Genomic DNA, 15,263 nt, shown 5'->3' with positions numbered 1-15,263 from the left:
GAATTTGTATATAGAATGTATAAATAACAGTATATCCATACAATGGAATATTCAGCAATAAAAATGAATGATATACACTACCACGGGAAACATGATTACCAGAGAAACTTTAGCTCTATTCCTGAATAAGTTAAGAATGCCCAGGATCAGTGCTATTTCAAAAAGAAATAAAAATTTAAAAAAAGAAATACATACTAGAAGAGGAAAAAAATAAAAGATTTGCAGAAAATGTCATTACAGTGAAAACCCAGAGGAATCCGTTTTAGAGTTCGGAGTTTACCATTGTGTGTATTTCAAATAAAAGCCTAAAGACAGGATTGATTAGAGGAGACAGATCACTTCCTGGACTGGCAGGATTATCAATACGGGAGAATCACTCACTCTAAGGGCTCTAGGAACGAGGGGAGAAGAGGGAGAAAACCTTTTGATGTGCTCGCTGGTGGCTGGGTCTCCACCCTCAGCCTCGCCCTTCAGGCTTGACTATGCAGCGTCCAAACGCGCGCTGGGTCTCATCCCACCTCCAGCCCCGCCCTCAGGGATCGGCCGCGCCCTCCGTCGTAGCTCCACCCACAGGGCTGGTTCGAGATTCAACCACGGTCCTGGGCCTGATTCGGGCCCCAGGCCTGGCGCCCAGCTAGTCCGAAGCCCATGCGCGCTCACGCTGGAGGAAATCAGAATTTCTCTGAAGTGGTCCCACGTGGTCCAGCGCTCCATCGCCTGAGCCCCGCCCCCCGGCAAGAAGCGGAAGTGACGTCACAATTAGGCACAGTCTTTGCCGCTGCGCTCGCGGTGCGTCTTAAATCGGTTTTTGTTGGTCGTCGTCTGGCCCGGATCGGCTTAGGCGAGGCCGGCGTGAAGGAGGGGGAGCGGGCGGAAGAGGGAGTCACGGGACGGGTTTGGCCAGCCGCCCGGGGCCTGCTCAGAGGGGCCTGGTGCGCGCCGCTCGCTTCCGTCGTTCTCCACGAGGAGCCGGATCTGCAGTGGGGTGAGGGCGCTTCTGTGGGGTCGCGTCATCCGCTGTGCTCCTCCCTCCAAGGCTCCACAGCAGCCTTGTGACTTTTCTCCGTGAGGAAGAGGATTTCCGCCTTTCCGATGGGTTGACTCCGGCCCGTAGGAAATCAGATGAAGAGAGAGGTGAGTATTGTTTCTCTTTAGTAGACAGATTTACGGTCTAAATATGCTAACATTTCTATACAGAAATATGCACACCATAGACATCTAAAAAAGTACATCATATTTCTACCTGAACATAATGTATCAAAAATAAAGACAAATACTCAGATCAAGTACACAAAACTTCAAAACATGGGCCTCAGAAAAACGGATGTAGGCTTTTTTTCCTCCTAGTTCTGGAATAATTGAACTTCCGGTAAACAGGCTGTTTGGACTAAGTATAGTTTTTCCCACATTTTCTGTTTGAAAAACCTTAAACGTAAATAAAGTGTGAACATCCAGTACAGTGACTGTCCTTTGAAGTAGGTTCACCCATTTTTAGCATTTTGCATGTTTCCTCTCTCTAGACTAATATCCATTTTTTCGTGAATTATTTGAGAAAGTAAGTTGAAAGTAAGTTGCAGACGTGATACTTGACCTTTAAATACTTGGTGATGCATCTCCTAAAGATAAACACATTGTGTTTAGAAAACCACGATACCATTATTTTCCAAAAAATATACAAAATAATGTCAGTTACTACCTACTCTGTGTGAAAAGTAAAATTCTCCACATTGTTCCAAATATGCCTTTGGGTGTGTTTGGATCTAGGATGCAGTCAGGGTTTATATATGGCAAATTTTTATGTATTTTAGTCTTTTAACCTAGAGCATTGGCTGTTGTTTCTCCATTATATTGACTTTTCGAAGAGTAATACATTCTTTTATATAGTCACACATTTTTATATTTCTTTTTCTTCAGATATAATTGACATACAACATTACATTAGTTTCAGGTATACAGCATGATGAGTCAATATTTGTATATTTTCTGAAATGATCACTACACATACAATTTTTTTCCCTTGTGGGAACTTCTAAGATCTACTTTCTTAGCAGCTTTCAAATATACAATACAGTGTTATTAACTATAGTCACTGCTGTACATTACATGTACCCAGGACTTATTTATGTTATAACTGGGAGTTGGTACCTTTTGACCACTTTTACTCATTTCTCCCACCCCCCCCACCCCGTTTCTGACATTCACTCAACTGTTTACTCTATCCAAGAGTTTCAGTCTTTTGAGTTCCATGTATAAGTGAAATCATATGGTATTTCTCTTTCTCTGACTTATTTCACATAGCATAATGCCCTCAAGGTCCATCCATGTTATTGCAAATGGCAAGATTTCCTTCTTTTTCATGGCTGACTAATATATCATTGTGTATATATACCACATTTTCTTTATCCATTCATCCATCAGATGTGAGTTGATATTCATTGTCGTTTTGATTTGCATTTTTCTTATGATGAGTAGTGTTGAGCACCTTTTCATGTACCTGTTGGCCATCTGTATGTCTTCTTTGGACAAATGCTTATGCAGATCCTCTGCCCGTTTTTTAATCAGATTGTTTATTTTGTTGCTATTGAGTTGTATGAACTCTTTATATATTTTGGATATTAACCTCTTAGCAGATATATGATTTTCAGAAATTTTCTCCCATTCTGTAAGTTGCCTTTTCATTTTGTTCATAGTTTCCTTTCTGGTGCAGAAGTTTTTTACTTTGATGTAGTCCCACTTCCAAAAAATCATCTCCAAGGCCAAAGTCAAAGAGCTTACTACCTTTGTTTTCTTCTAGGAGTTTTGTGGTTTCAGGTCTTGCATTCAAGTTTTTAATCCATTTATTTATGGTGTAAGATAGTGGTCCAGTTTTATTCTTTTGCATGTAGTTGTCCAGTTTTACCAACACTATTTATGGAAGAGACTGTCCTTTCCCCATTGTACATTCTTGGCTCCTTTGTCGTAAATTAATTGACCATATATGTGTGGGTTTATTTCTGGGCTCTCTGTTACATTCCATTGATCTGTTCATCTGTTTTTGTACCAGTACCATCCTGTTTTGACTACTGTAGCTTTGTAATATGGTTTAAATCAGGCAGCATGATGCCTCCAGCTTTGTTCTGGTCTAGAGGCTTCAAAAGATCATTTACAAAATACTTTTTAGGTGATGTTGTATACCTCAAGTTGCATTTCATTGGGAAGACATAGACTTACATTGTCCTTCAATTAATGATGCCATAGTTGATTGATGAAGGTAGTGATCACCAGAGACGTCTATTTTACAGGTAGACTTTTCCTTTTGAATAAGAAAGTCATATGTGGGGTGGTATTTTGACACTCATAGTATCTGGTTCCCCCGCAACCTTTCTATCAATTGTTCAAGCGTCTCTGAGTAACCAGCAGTGATCTTCTGTATAGGTTGTTTCACGTTTTTAGAAGTGCATTTCCAGGGCAGGATTTTAAGGTTGGTCAAAGGACAGGTACATATTTAATTTTTCTGGATATATAAATCCCTTCTGTAAAAATCTTGTGCCATTTGGTAGTTTCTGAATCAACTTCAAAACATGTTGAAAAATCATTCTGGAAAAACACAAGGAACATATCTGAGTTTTAACTGCAAGACACTTGTTTTCAAAATGAATGCTGGTCCACTTTCTTCCTGAGTAAGAATACTCAAATACATTTCAGAAGTACAGTGTTTAGGCTTATATTGTGTTGTTCACAGACATTTTGTATGCTTCCTGTTTAATTTTTGTGTTGTAGTTCTATTTTTTGTGATTTCAATTTGTGCGTATCCTCCACTGTAACATTTTCGTGGTGAATGGCATTCCTCTGACAATCCACAGATGATCATTGTCATACTCTAATGAGCTATGCGGTGTGCCAAGGACAGGGGAACAATGGCCATCAAAACAGAGATAGTACTGCCACCATGAGGCTTACAGTCTATTTAGGAAGACAGATTTTAGGTGAATACTGGACATATAGTGACTTAATATGTGGGGAGAAGATATATTGGGAGGGGTTGTTATCTGGACAGAATAATGGCTTAATATGAAGGGAGAAGATCTATTGGAAAGGGTTGATATTTCAGTTGAGAATGAAAGGATGGATATGATTTAGCTAGTCAGGTCTTTGAGCAAGAATGGGGAGGTATAGAGTGAATGAAAACGTTGCAGACGAAGAGAACTTCATGAGCAAAATACAAGAGCAGTTGAGAGCTTTAGTGTGTTTCCTAAGCTGAGGAAAGAGAGTTGGCTGAATCAGAGCAGAACCAGAGAATAATGGGAGGTAAATTGGAGAGCGGGGATGGGACCAAGGGAATTACATACTTTGAACTGTACTCTAAGGCCATGGGAAACTTATGAAATATTTTAAGAAAGAGAGTAATTTGAATCTACTTACAACTTGAATAGAATTCACAAACTCCTAGTTTGAGAATGGTCTTAAAGAAATGTGAATGTGAAGGTGTGGAGTCAGCATAGAAGATGATGTTGACTAAGTTTTAAAACATAATAGTGGCAACCTACAACTGGATGATTATTATGGGAAAAAAAATAAATGAAATGACTTGAGAGTTTTATAGAAGGTAAAATTGAGGGAATTTTAATTACTAGATGAAGTTATTCATCTGTTGATTTACTAGAAGACATATGACTAAGGATATAGAGCTTCAACTCTACTCCTCCAGGTGGTACTAGCTTACTATGCAGAGTCATCTGTAAACTAGACTCTTGTCTCAGTCACCTGAGTGTAAGGACTGCCACAGAAAGGTATACACATGGACTGGAGGTAGTGCAACTGCAGTTGATGTTGGAAGAACCTTTGCAAGCTGCCATACAGCTTGTATTCACTGTAGTTGCCCGAGCTTGATCTCTTAGGAGCCCTTAGAAGCTTTCATGTTGCCTGGTTTCTTCTATTTTGTGTGTAAGCTATTTTTGCCTGCCTAATTTTACATTTTATACCTGTTCCCTTGGATTTTGTATTCGTTGTGAGTCTAGAGGCAATAGCAGATGTTTGTGGTGGGTCTTGAGAGTGAGCATTGCTTATAAGGCATCTACTCCAAGTGAGATTATGACAGAGTTGTCAAGCAGAGGAAGGCTAGGCTCATTAGAAAGCAAAGGGCAAGCTACCTGCTTCATGGTAAAGGAGAGTCAGAGTGTCTTGGGTGTTCAAGATTTTGAGTTTCATCTGGGTCCAACTAGATGTCCCCATTTCAAGTTCCCTCTCCTTATTCCCTGATTAGTGCCCTCAATTTCACATTAACAACTTCATGAGACTGAATTTAACTGTGGTTGAACAATTTTGTGTTTGGTTTTCAGCAGTATCTTCCCCCTGTGACCACAAGAAGTGAGTTTTTAAGAGCTGTCATGGAATCTCTCTGGTCACAGACTTTGACTTGAGTGCCAAGATCGCAGATCTGAGCTTGCCATTTTCTAGGCAACTACAGTGAAAAGAACCCAGCCCTCGTCACAACCATTATAATCATCATTATTGCTATAATTGTTAATCGTAGCATTCACTGGTTCTCCCAAGGCACGTGCTTCAGTTGGCACTGTATCACAATCAGCCATAGGTAATAGCTTGACTGTTGTAACTCTGTGAATGCCTTTCCCATGGGCAAGGAACTCAGCTCTTTGCTGAAGTTCAAAGGCTTGACCAATCCTATCCCAAAATCTTCTCTTTACTCGTTTGTCTCCAGGGATCACTGTCCTTCTCAAGTCTGTGTAAGTCTGCATGAAATCAAGAGACAGAAATCATACTTTGATTTAAACAGGAGAAGTGTAATATAAAGAGAATTATAACAGATATCCTAGAGTTGATGGAGAGTACCTAAGGCAGACCAAAGTTTTAGGGCAGCCCTCTCCCCAAGACTTGACTTCAGATCTTGTTGGAGAAGGTGTCATGGCAGTCCATTGGATGGTGAAGAAGTTTGTTAGGTTGCCAGGGCCAGAACTAGTCAACAGTCAGAGGGCAAGCAGGAAGGAACCTTCTGGAATGCAGACAAGCCATGACTGGTGGATACATGTGGAGTGAGTTGGGGTGACACTACATGTGCAAGAGCTAGAGTGCTAAGTATCCATATAAGGAGGCCGTGGGAATCAACTGAGTGGTGTGCAGAGAAGCCGAGGCTGGTGGATGAGTGCTCGAAAGATGACAGTGTTCCTCCCACCCTTACATTCTTAAGGTAATTAAATACATTTCTGAAAAATGAGATGTACATTGTCTTGTGAACAATTATTTACCTATAATCTATATACACTTGAAGAGTAGTGTTAAGGTTCTCCATTGTCCTTTAAATTGTTCATTTTAAGTTGTCTGGATAAATACCCAGAAGTGGGATCACTGGATCTTATGCTATTTGTATTTTTAATTTTTTGAGAAATCTCCATACTGTTTTGCATAGTGGCTGCACCAGTTTGCATTTGTACCAGCAGTGTGTGAGGGTTCCCTTTTCTCCACATCGTCTCCAACATTTGTTGTTTTTTGTCTTGGTAGTTATAGCCCTTCTAATAGGAGTAACGTGACTTCTCATTGTCATTTTGATTTGCATTTCCCTAATGATTAGCGATGAACATCCTTTCATGTGTCTGTTGGCCATCTGGATATCTTCTTTGGAAAAATGTCTGTTCATCTCCTCTGCCCATTTTTTGATCAGATGGTTTTTTTGTTATTGAGTTGTATGAGCTCTATATATTTTAGAGATTAACCCCTTGTTGGATATATAATTTGCAAATATTTTTTACCAGTTGGTGCATTGTCTTTTCATTTTCTTCCTCATTTCCTTTTGCCTTGCAGAAGCTCTTTAGTCTGATGTAGTCCCATTTGTTTATTTTTTTCTTTTGTTTCCCTTGCCCAAATAGACATAGTATTCAAAAAGATGCTTCTAAGACCAATGTCAAATAGTATACTGTCTTTATTTTCTTCCAAGAGTTTTATGGTTTCACGTCTTACCTTCAAGTCTTTGATCCATTTTGAGTTAATTTTTTGTGTCTGGCGAAAGATAATGCTCTCCTTTCATTCTTTTTCGTGTGGCTGTCTGGTTTTTGCAAAACCATTTATTGAAGAGACTTTCCTTTCTCCGTTGTATGTTCTTGGCTCCTTCGTCGAAGATTAGCTGTCCATAGATGTGTGGTTTTTTGTTTTTGTTTTTGTTCTTTTTTGAGGAAGATTAGCCCAAGGCTAACATCTGCTGCCAATCCTCCTCTTTTTGCTGAGGAAGACTGTCCCTGAGCTAACATCCGTGCCCATCTTCCTCTACTTTGTATGTGGGATGCCTACCACAGCATGGCTTGCCAAGCAGTGCCATGTCCGCACCCCGGATCCCCACCCAGGATCTGGACCGAAGCGGAACATACGAACTTAGCCGCTGCGCCACTGGGCCAGCTCCTGGATGTGTGGCTTTTAATTCTGTTCCATTGATCTCTGTGTCTGTTTTTATACCAGTACCGTGATGTTTGGGTTACTATAGCTTTGTGATATATTTTGAATTCAGATATTGTGATGCCTCCAACTTTGTTCTTTTTCTCAGGAGTGCTTTGGCTATTCAAGATCTTTTGTTGTTCCATGTACATTTTAGGATTCTTTATTCTATTTCCATGAAGAATGTCATTGGGATTCTGGTTGGGATTGCATTGAATCTGTAGATTGCTTTAGGTAATATGGACTTTTTAACTATGTTTATCCTTCCAATCCGTGAGTGTAGAATGTCTTTGCATTTCTTTATATCTTCAGTTTCTTTCAATAATGTCTTATAGTTTTCAGTATATAGGTCTTTCACCTCTTTGGTTAAATTTGTTCCCTAGATAATATATTCTTTTTGTTGTGATTGTAAATGGGATTGTATTCTTGAGTTCTCTTTCTGTTGTTCATTATAAAAGTAGAGAAATGCAAGTGATTTTGTAAGTTGATTTTGTATGCTGCAATTTTGCTGTAGTTGATTACTACTACTAAACTATTAGTTTTCTGATGGATTCTTTAGGGCTTTCTATATATAAAATCTTGTCATCTGCAAACAGCGAGAGAAGTGTATTCTACAAAATGACATGCTCCATCCACCAAACAGACGTGTTTCCTTCTAGATTGACCTGTCTCCAGAGCTTCTTAAAGAAACGTAGCTACTCAAGGATGGAATTCCTGTTGAATTTCCTCACAAAATGGTGCTTCCTATTGGTGATAGATTACCGTCAATAATCTGAGTATTTCCATTATTAGCACCAATATAGACTCTGATGAGAGTGGCTGCATAATTTTTATATTAGTTAGTGCAGTGACAGATAGTAAGGAAGATAAGAGTGTGCATTTCTCCAAAGAATTTATTTATTCACCAGCATTTACAAGTGTCTGCAATTTCTCAGGAGCGTCTTGCAAGAGGGAAATAAGATGAGCTTTTAGTCTAGTTGTGGTGAGAAAAGTTCAAGTGTTACAGGTTCCATTACAGGTATAACTGAAGGATATAAATGGTGAACGAATTTAGATAGAAGAGTACCTAGGACCATTTCACCCTGGCGGAGATGATGAGAGACCTTGAAACTCTCTATTGCAGTTACATCTCCCATCTTCATTCCCCAGTGAATATTAGTGGAGATGTCACTTTACTGAAGCCAGCTTATGTATGATGGTTTAGGGTTCTGTGACCTTTGATGAGACATGGCTGTGGACTTTACTGGACCTTGCTCAGAAAAACCTATACAGAGAAGTGATGCTGGAGACCTACAAGAACCTGACCACAGTAGGTAAAGTTGCCATCATTCCTATAGCCTCTTATGATATAGGTAAATATTACGTACTTACTATGTTTCTGGATGGGTGATGTGAAATCTGAATACAATGCGAAATAAGAGATACATAGTCTCTGCCCTATTGGGTTTTAATTCAGCATAGTTGCTATAAAAATGTGGTTGTATGACTAACAGCCTCACCATCGCTCTGTTAGAAATGTGCATTCTCAGATTCCCCTTTGACATGGTGAATGAAACTCTGGCACTGGGGCCTCAGTCATCTGTGTTTTAAGAAACACTGGACAGGATTCTTTCTGATGGACACTGGAGTTTGACAGCCACTGGTGTATGGTTTCTCCATGAGAATGAAAATGTCTTTTTTGCACTTTATTTCCTCTTTCAATGAAAGTCTTGGTGTTTTGTAAACATATATATGTCTACCTCTAAAGGGAGTTTCAGGGGCCAGAGATCAACGGTCTATTTGGGACACAGAAGGGGGGTTTTTGCATTTTTATCTCATTTGAAATAATTTTACAATATTCATTAGAAATATAAGACCTGGAGGCCAGCTCCATGGCCAAGTGGTTAAATTCGCGCGCTCCGCTGTGGCGGCCCAGGGTTCAGATCCTGGGCACGGACATGGCATCACTCGTCAGGCCACGTTGAGGCGGCATCCCACATCCCACAACTAGAAGGACCTGCAACTAAGATATGCAACTGTGTATGGGGTGGGGTTGGGGAGATAAAGCAGAAAAAAAAAAAGAAATATAAGACCTGATACTTCCAAGTGTTTATCATGTTTTACAAGAGCCTTGTCCACTAATATATCTTTCCTCCTGGACAGGGTATCAACTGTTCAAACCCAATCTGATCTCTTGGTTGGAACAAGAAGAGTTGAGGACAGTGAAGAAAGGAATCCTCCAAGGTGAGTCATGGTGAAGAACTTCTCTGGTTAATGAATATTTCACCATGTTTGGAATAGTAATGAGGAAACTGTGTAAGATGTTCTTTTTCTCAGATGGCTGAGGTCATTGGTCTCTGAATCTTTGGGACATCTTCAGCTTCACATAAGTTCTTTCTGTACGTTTACTCAGAATTTCCTGTGATTTCACCAAATGACTTATTCTGGTTTGGGTGGATTTTTTTGTGGGGAGGAAGATTGGCCCTGAGCTAATATCCATTGCCAGTCTTACTCTTTTGCTTGAGGAAGATTTGCCCTCAGCTAACATCTGTGCCAGTCTTCCTCTATTTTTTAGGTGGCATGCCACCACAGAACTCTCAGCTGCTGAAGCAGAGAGTGTGAACTTAACCATTGCACAGGCCCCTGGTTGTTTTTTTTTAAGTTTATCTTTTTAATGTATGCTTTTAGTCCAGAGCTTGCTTGCTTGATTTCTCTGATAATATTGTGTCTCTTTTCCAAACATTTTTAATTTTCATAGAATCATTTTTTAATCAACTACTCAATTTTACCTCCATATCTTTATCATCGTTAAATTGTTGACCTAGTCAAACAACTCAATCTGTCATGGTTTTTCTCTTTTCACCATGGTTAATTTGTAAATAATACAAATGAGTCTTTTTGTTTTTAATTCCTTTAACCTACCATTTCTTTTTGCAAACTTTTGCATTTGTTGACCTCTTTTACTTTAGAATGGAAAATGCAACTTAAAACCAAAGAGTCCACAGTTCCTCCACAGGATATTTTAGTGGAAAAAACATCCAATAGGATAGAAATGGTAAGATCGGTAAGTTTGAAAAGAAATATTTCTTTTCCACATTCAGGAAAGGCTAGGAATTTCATTCGATAGAAGATCGGCACAAATGATAGATATTTGAGATAAGTGGCATTCTCCTGAGAGAGCAATGTCTCTGGCGAGATATTGTGAATATGGTGAATTTGGGGAATACCTAAGTTGAAACTTACTGATTCATAATTTGCACAAGTACTCATTCCTGCATATGTAACTAAACATTGGGTTTTTAAAACTTTTCCATGGAACTGTACAGCAGTCTTTTATGATGAGAATTGATCGCACATCATTTGGGCAGGAGTTTATCATTCAACTTGAAAGAAATCAACAGAGTAGTAAGTTGTATGAATGTAATGAAAATGGTAAACATCAAATCACCATTGTAATGATGTGTTAATTTTTAGATGGATAAGATCAATTAATGATTCTGAGAAGTCTTTTAATCCTCGTTCATCAACAGGAAAGAAGCCACAATGGATGGGAACTCTGTGATTGTAAGGAATGTGGAAAACACGTCAGTGAACATTCATGCTTCAAGACACCCAGGAGAACTCAAAATGAAAAGAACACTTATGTGGGTAGTCAGTATGGAAAAAACTTCCTTACTCTGCACAAGAAAACCTCTACTGGAGAGAAACTTTCTGTGTTCAATCAGTCTGGAAAAACTGTCAGCCTGACTCCAAATATTGTGTCCTGGAAAACTAGCATGCAAGGGAAAGGCTTTGAATGCAGTGACAGTCAGAAAGCCTTTGTTAATCAGTCTTCCTTTCAGGCACAAATGAGAAGTCACAATAGAGAAAAACTGTTAAGTATGGAAGGAGTGTGAGACAGCTTTTATATACTCCACAAGCCTTGGTTTATGTGTACAAACTCACACTGCTAAGAAAGATTACATATGTAAGGAATGTGGGAAAGCCTACACTACGTGCTCAAGCCTTACTAGACATATAAAAACTCATATTGGAGAGAAGCCTTTTGAATGTAATATGTGTGGGAAAGCATTTGCTACTTCTTCATATTTTACCATTCACTTGTGTTCTCACACTGGAGAGAAACCTTGTGAGTGTAGGAAATGCAGGAAAGCCTTCACTTTTAAGTCAAATTTAAGCTAACATGTAAGAATTCATACTGGAGAGAAACTCTATAAATGCAATGAATGTTGGAAAGCCTTCATTAGGCGTTCAGACTTAACTAGACATAAACAAATTCACTCTGGAGAGAAATCCTATGAATGCAACAAATGTGGGAAAGCCTTCAATATATATTCAGACTTAACTGAACATAAACGAATTCACACTGGAGAGAAACCCTATGAATGCAACAATTGTGGGAAAGCCTTCATTAGGCATTCTCTCTTAACATAAATGGATTCACACTGGAGAGAAACCCTATGAATGTATGAAATGTGGGAAAACCTTCAGTGTTTCCTCAAACCTAACTGCACTTGCAAGAATTCACGCTGGAGAGAAACCCCATAAATGTAAGCAGTGTGGGAAAGCCTATACTTTTTTGACAAGCCTAAGGAGACATCTAAGTATTCATGCTGGAGAGAAACCTTTGAATGTAGTGAGTGTGGGAAATTCTTTACTACTTCCTCATATCTGAGTACACATTTGAGAAGTCACACTGGAGAGAAGCCGTTTGAGTCTAAGGTATGTGGAAAAGCATATTTATATGCCTCAACATTTTGCATCCATTTGTGAACTTACACTGGAGAGAAACCCTGTGAATGTAAGCACTGCAGAAAAGCCTTCGCTATTTCCTCAAGACTAAGCAAGTGTAAGAATTCACACTGGAGAGAAACCCTATCAGTGTAAGGAATGTGGGAAAGACTTCACTTGGTCCTCGATCCTTAGTAAACATGTAGGAACTCACAATGGAGAGAAGCCCTGTGAATGTGAGAATGTGGAAAAGCCTACAAGTGTCCATATTTGCTTTGAATACATGAAAGAACACTAATTAGATGCCTCAGGAACTTAAGCAATGTGGCAAAGCAATCAGAATCTGCTACTATACAGCATGTAAGAATTCATGCTGAAGCCATTAAATGTAAGAAACATGTAGTGCTCTAGCTTATAGGGTGGATCTATAGATGTGTTTTGAACATGTGCCATTCTGCCCTGATCACTTTTGGGAATGGTATAGCAATCCCCTGATAGCAATGCTAAACCAGCAGAGTTTCTACATCTTCCATGTTGCAGCCTGGCCAAAAGTGTGACTGCCAGATTTAGAGTTACCTGGATTCTGTTGTTGTATTGTCCTGGTCTAAGATGGTGAGCGTAGTGACTGCTTCAATCAGTTCACTACTCACAGAGTCCATCTACAGTGCCTCATGCCACCCAAGGTGGGGGATATGATATGTCTCTGTAAATTATCTGGGAATGTTTTTGTTCCTTTCTCACACCTGCTCCCTTTGGATAAAAGGTCAGGGTCAAGCAAGGGAAGAGTTTAGAAAAAGTGAGGTTTTACCTACTATTGGGAGACACCCTGATTTCATACCTGTGTGGGAAAACAACCACCTTAGCACCTGTGGAGGGTGTTTAACCTTAAGTTGTGCACAAAGAGAGTGAGAACAATGAACGTTCTTTCATCTTTGTATCTAGCACCACAGCGTGGCGTAACAATTATGTTATCTTTCCAGCTCAAAGAAGAGCTGCTGCTAGTGATAGGACCTGCTTCTGTGTTTGTCATTCCATCCATATGCTGTGAAAATGGAGAAACTCGTGCAAATATGGCTAGTCCTGATACTCTGCTGTGTATGCCATCACTGACAGTTCCTGATTGTGAACCTTGGTCACAGACACAGACCAGCACAACCTCACTGCAGCATCAGTGATACAAATTCATATAGTTCTGATGCTTGAGCAGCTGTGGGTTACATCATGGATGGCCATCAAGGCTGCAGCTGCTTCCTGAGAATTTCTTGAGGCTTAATCAAACCATTGTAATGATAGTCCAAATCAAGCTTAGCAAATCCTGAACAGGAAGTATGTGTGCACCTTCTATCTTGCTCCTACTCGTCTTTTTGAATATGCAACAATACCTTGACCACTCTTCCCCGTGGCCATTTCTTTGGGCTGGGGGGCAGGGGAGGAGGGACATTGGTGAGAAAGATTGATCCTGAGCCAACATCTGTTGCCAATTGTCCTCTTTTTGTCTGAGGAAGATTGTCTCTAAGCTAACATCTGTGCCCCTTGGCCATTTCTTGCAAGTGTTTGCAGTGAGGAACACAGTTGTAGGGAGATCATCTCTCCCATTGAGATGAAGAGGAGACTTGCTTACTACCTGAAGTAAACTGGGTTCCACAACCTCCGCCTTCCTCTTCTGTAACACAGCCCAGTGTGCAGACATCCATATGGCCCTTTGTGTGTGAGAGACATGCTGCCAAGGAAATGAAAACAGGAACACCGGTTGCTGTGCAGTAGTCTCGAGTTCCTGGAGCTCTTTATTCTTATAGCCCATAAACAAAGCCGGCCTTTTGCCAAAGCAGTGAGTCAGCGACCTAAGCCTGCGCAAGCGTCCCACAATAATGACCTTTCCCCTACACATCTGTTCATAGGTTCCTTCATAATGTTTCAAACTCCCAAGGTCCCAGGCTTGCTCCTTTTGAGGAGCTGATAAAACATTCTTGTTTGCAAGCAGTGTTTTCCCTGGGGCCTTGTGAGTTCACCAGGCAGAACATTCTGTTTGCAGAAAAGTCCAGCCAGTCTTGTGGATGCCTCGCGTGCAAGAACAACCACATTTCATGCCAGGTCTCCTTCAGAGACATAGGGACAAAGGTGACCAGTATGAACGTGCTGATGTTCATGCGTTGGCTGTTCATGAGTTAAATATCTGTCTCTGACTTCAGTGTCTCGGGTCCTCTGCCAACATTCATGAAATAGTGAACAGTTAATACCTTGGAAGAAGGGAGTGATCAAACTACAGGTCCAACGGTTTTGATGATGAGAATGGCATGTTGATAGAGACGTGACTTTCTGGAAGAACAATAGTGCCAGGCTGGATATGAAGACATAAGGGTATCTGCAACCCAGTCATGAAATCTCTTCTCCCAGAGGTTTCCGCTTGATAGGGACGAGCAGGGTGAGAAATGGATCCCCAGTGTCCTACTTAGTAATGAAGCTCGTCAACAAGTACGTCAATAACTATATCAGTTTTCCTTACTTTCTTAGTCTACTGTACCCTTAATTTTTAAATGTCTTATACATACTTAATGTGGAATTTTAAAATATCTAGGTATTTGAAATTGTCTTTAAAATCCTTTTTTTTTTTTGACCTGGAACATTGTCCATAATGTAATTACTAATAAATTTGGATTTATGTCTAGCTTGTAATTTTGTTTTCAGTATTTAACTTGTTTTTCTTCCCTCTCTGCTCTTTTTTTCATGTAAATGAATTTACTCTTGATGATTGAGATTTATGTAATCCATAATTTATGCAATCCAGTTATTTTAGTTGCTACCCTAAAATCCATTAAGGTTTTTCATTTAATTCTGAATTAACACCTTTTCTCTCCTACAAAGTGTACTGGGACTTATGAATCCACTAACGGCTATTATTCAGCCTCTGAGCAGCACACTGGCAGAGAGACTTAGAAATAAGTCCATAGTCAGAGGAGCCTCTAAGCAGGTCCAGGTGCAAGATGAGCAGGTCCCGGACCCTGAGAGGTGGGAGAGCTTCCCCTTCTTGTGAGAGGCTATGTGACAGGGACACATATGCCCCTGTGGGGAAGTGCTCAGTGTCATCGAACACTTAACAGAATGTGCTATCTTATGATGAAAATTGGCCACTTCCT

At 40.0% G+C, this 15,263-nt stretch overlaps 1 protein-coding gene and 1 pseudogene across 1 annotated transcript; both read left to right on the top strand.

The window, feature by feature from the left end:
• Nucleotides 1–457: 457 nt before the first annotated feature.
• LOC124252455 (zinc finger protein 426-like) lies at nucleotides 458–11,280 on the top strand. The gene is made up of 4 exons (XM_046685981.1): nucleotides 458–1,134; nucleotides 8,624–8,732; nucleotides 9,562–9,642; nucleotides 10,929–11,280. The coding sequence occupies exons 1-4, from the start codon at nucleotides 1,123–1,125 to the stop codon at nucleotides 10,958–10,960; spliced, it is 234 nt and encodes a 77-aa protein (XP_046541937.1). The 5' UTR covers nucleotides 458–1,122; the 3' UTR covers nucleotides 10,961–11,280.
• Nucleotides 11,175–12,073, top strand: LOC124225652 (zinc finger protein 239-like; annotated as a pseudogene).
• The last annotated feature ends 3,190 nt before the right edge of the window (nucleotides 12,074–15,263 follow it).

This window comes from Equus quagga, chromosome 14 (genome assembly GCF_021613505.1).
Source record: "Equus quagga isolate Etosha38 chromosome 14, UCLA_HA_Equagga_1.0, whole genome shotgun sequence".
NCBI classification, from domain to species: Eukaryota; Metazoa; Chordata; class Mammalia; order Perissodactyla; family Equidae; genus Equus; species Equus quagga.
Note: the sequence above shows the minus strand (reverse complement) of the source record. Positions and strands in the feature narration are given on the sequence as shown.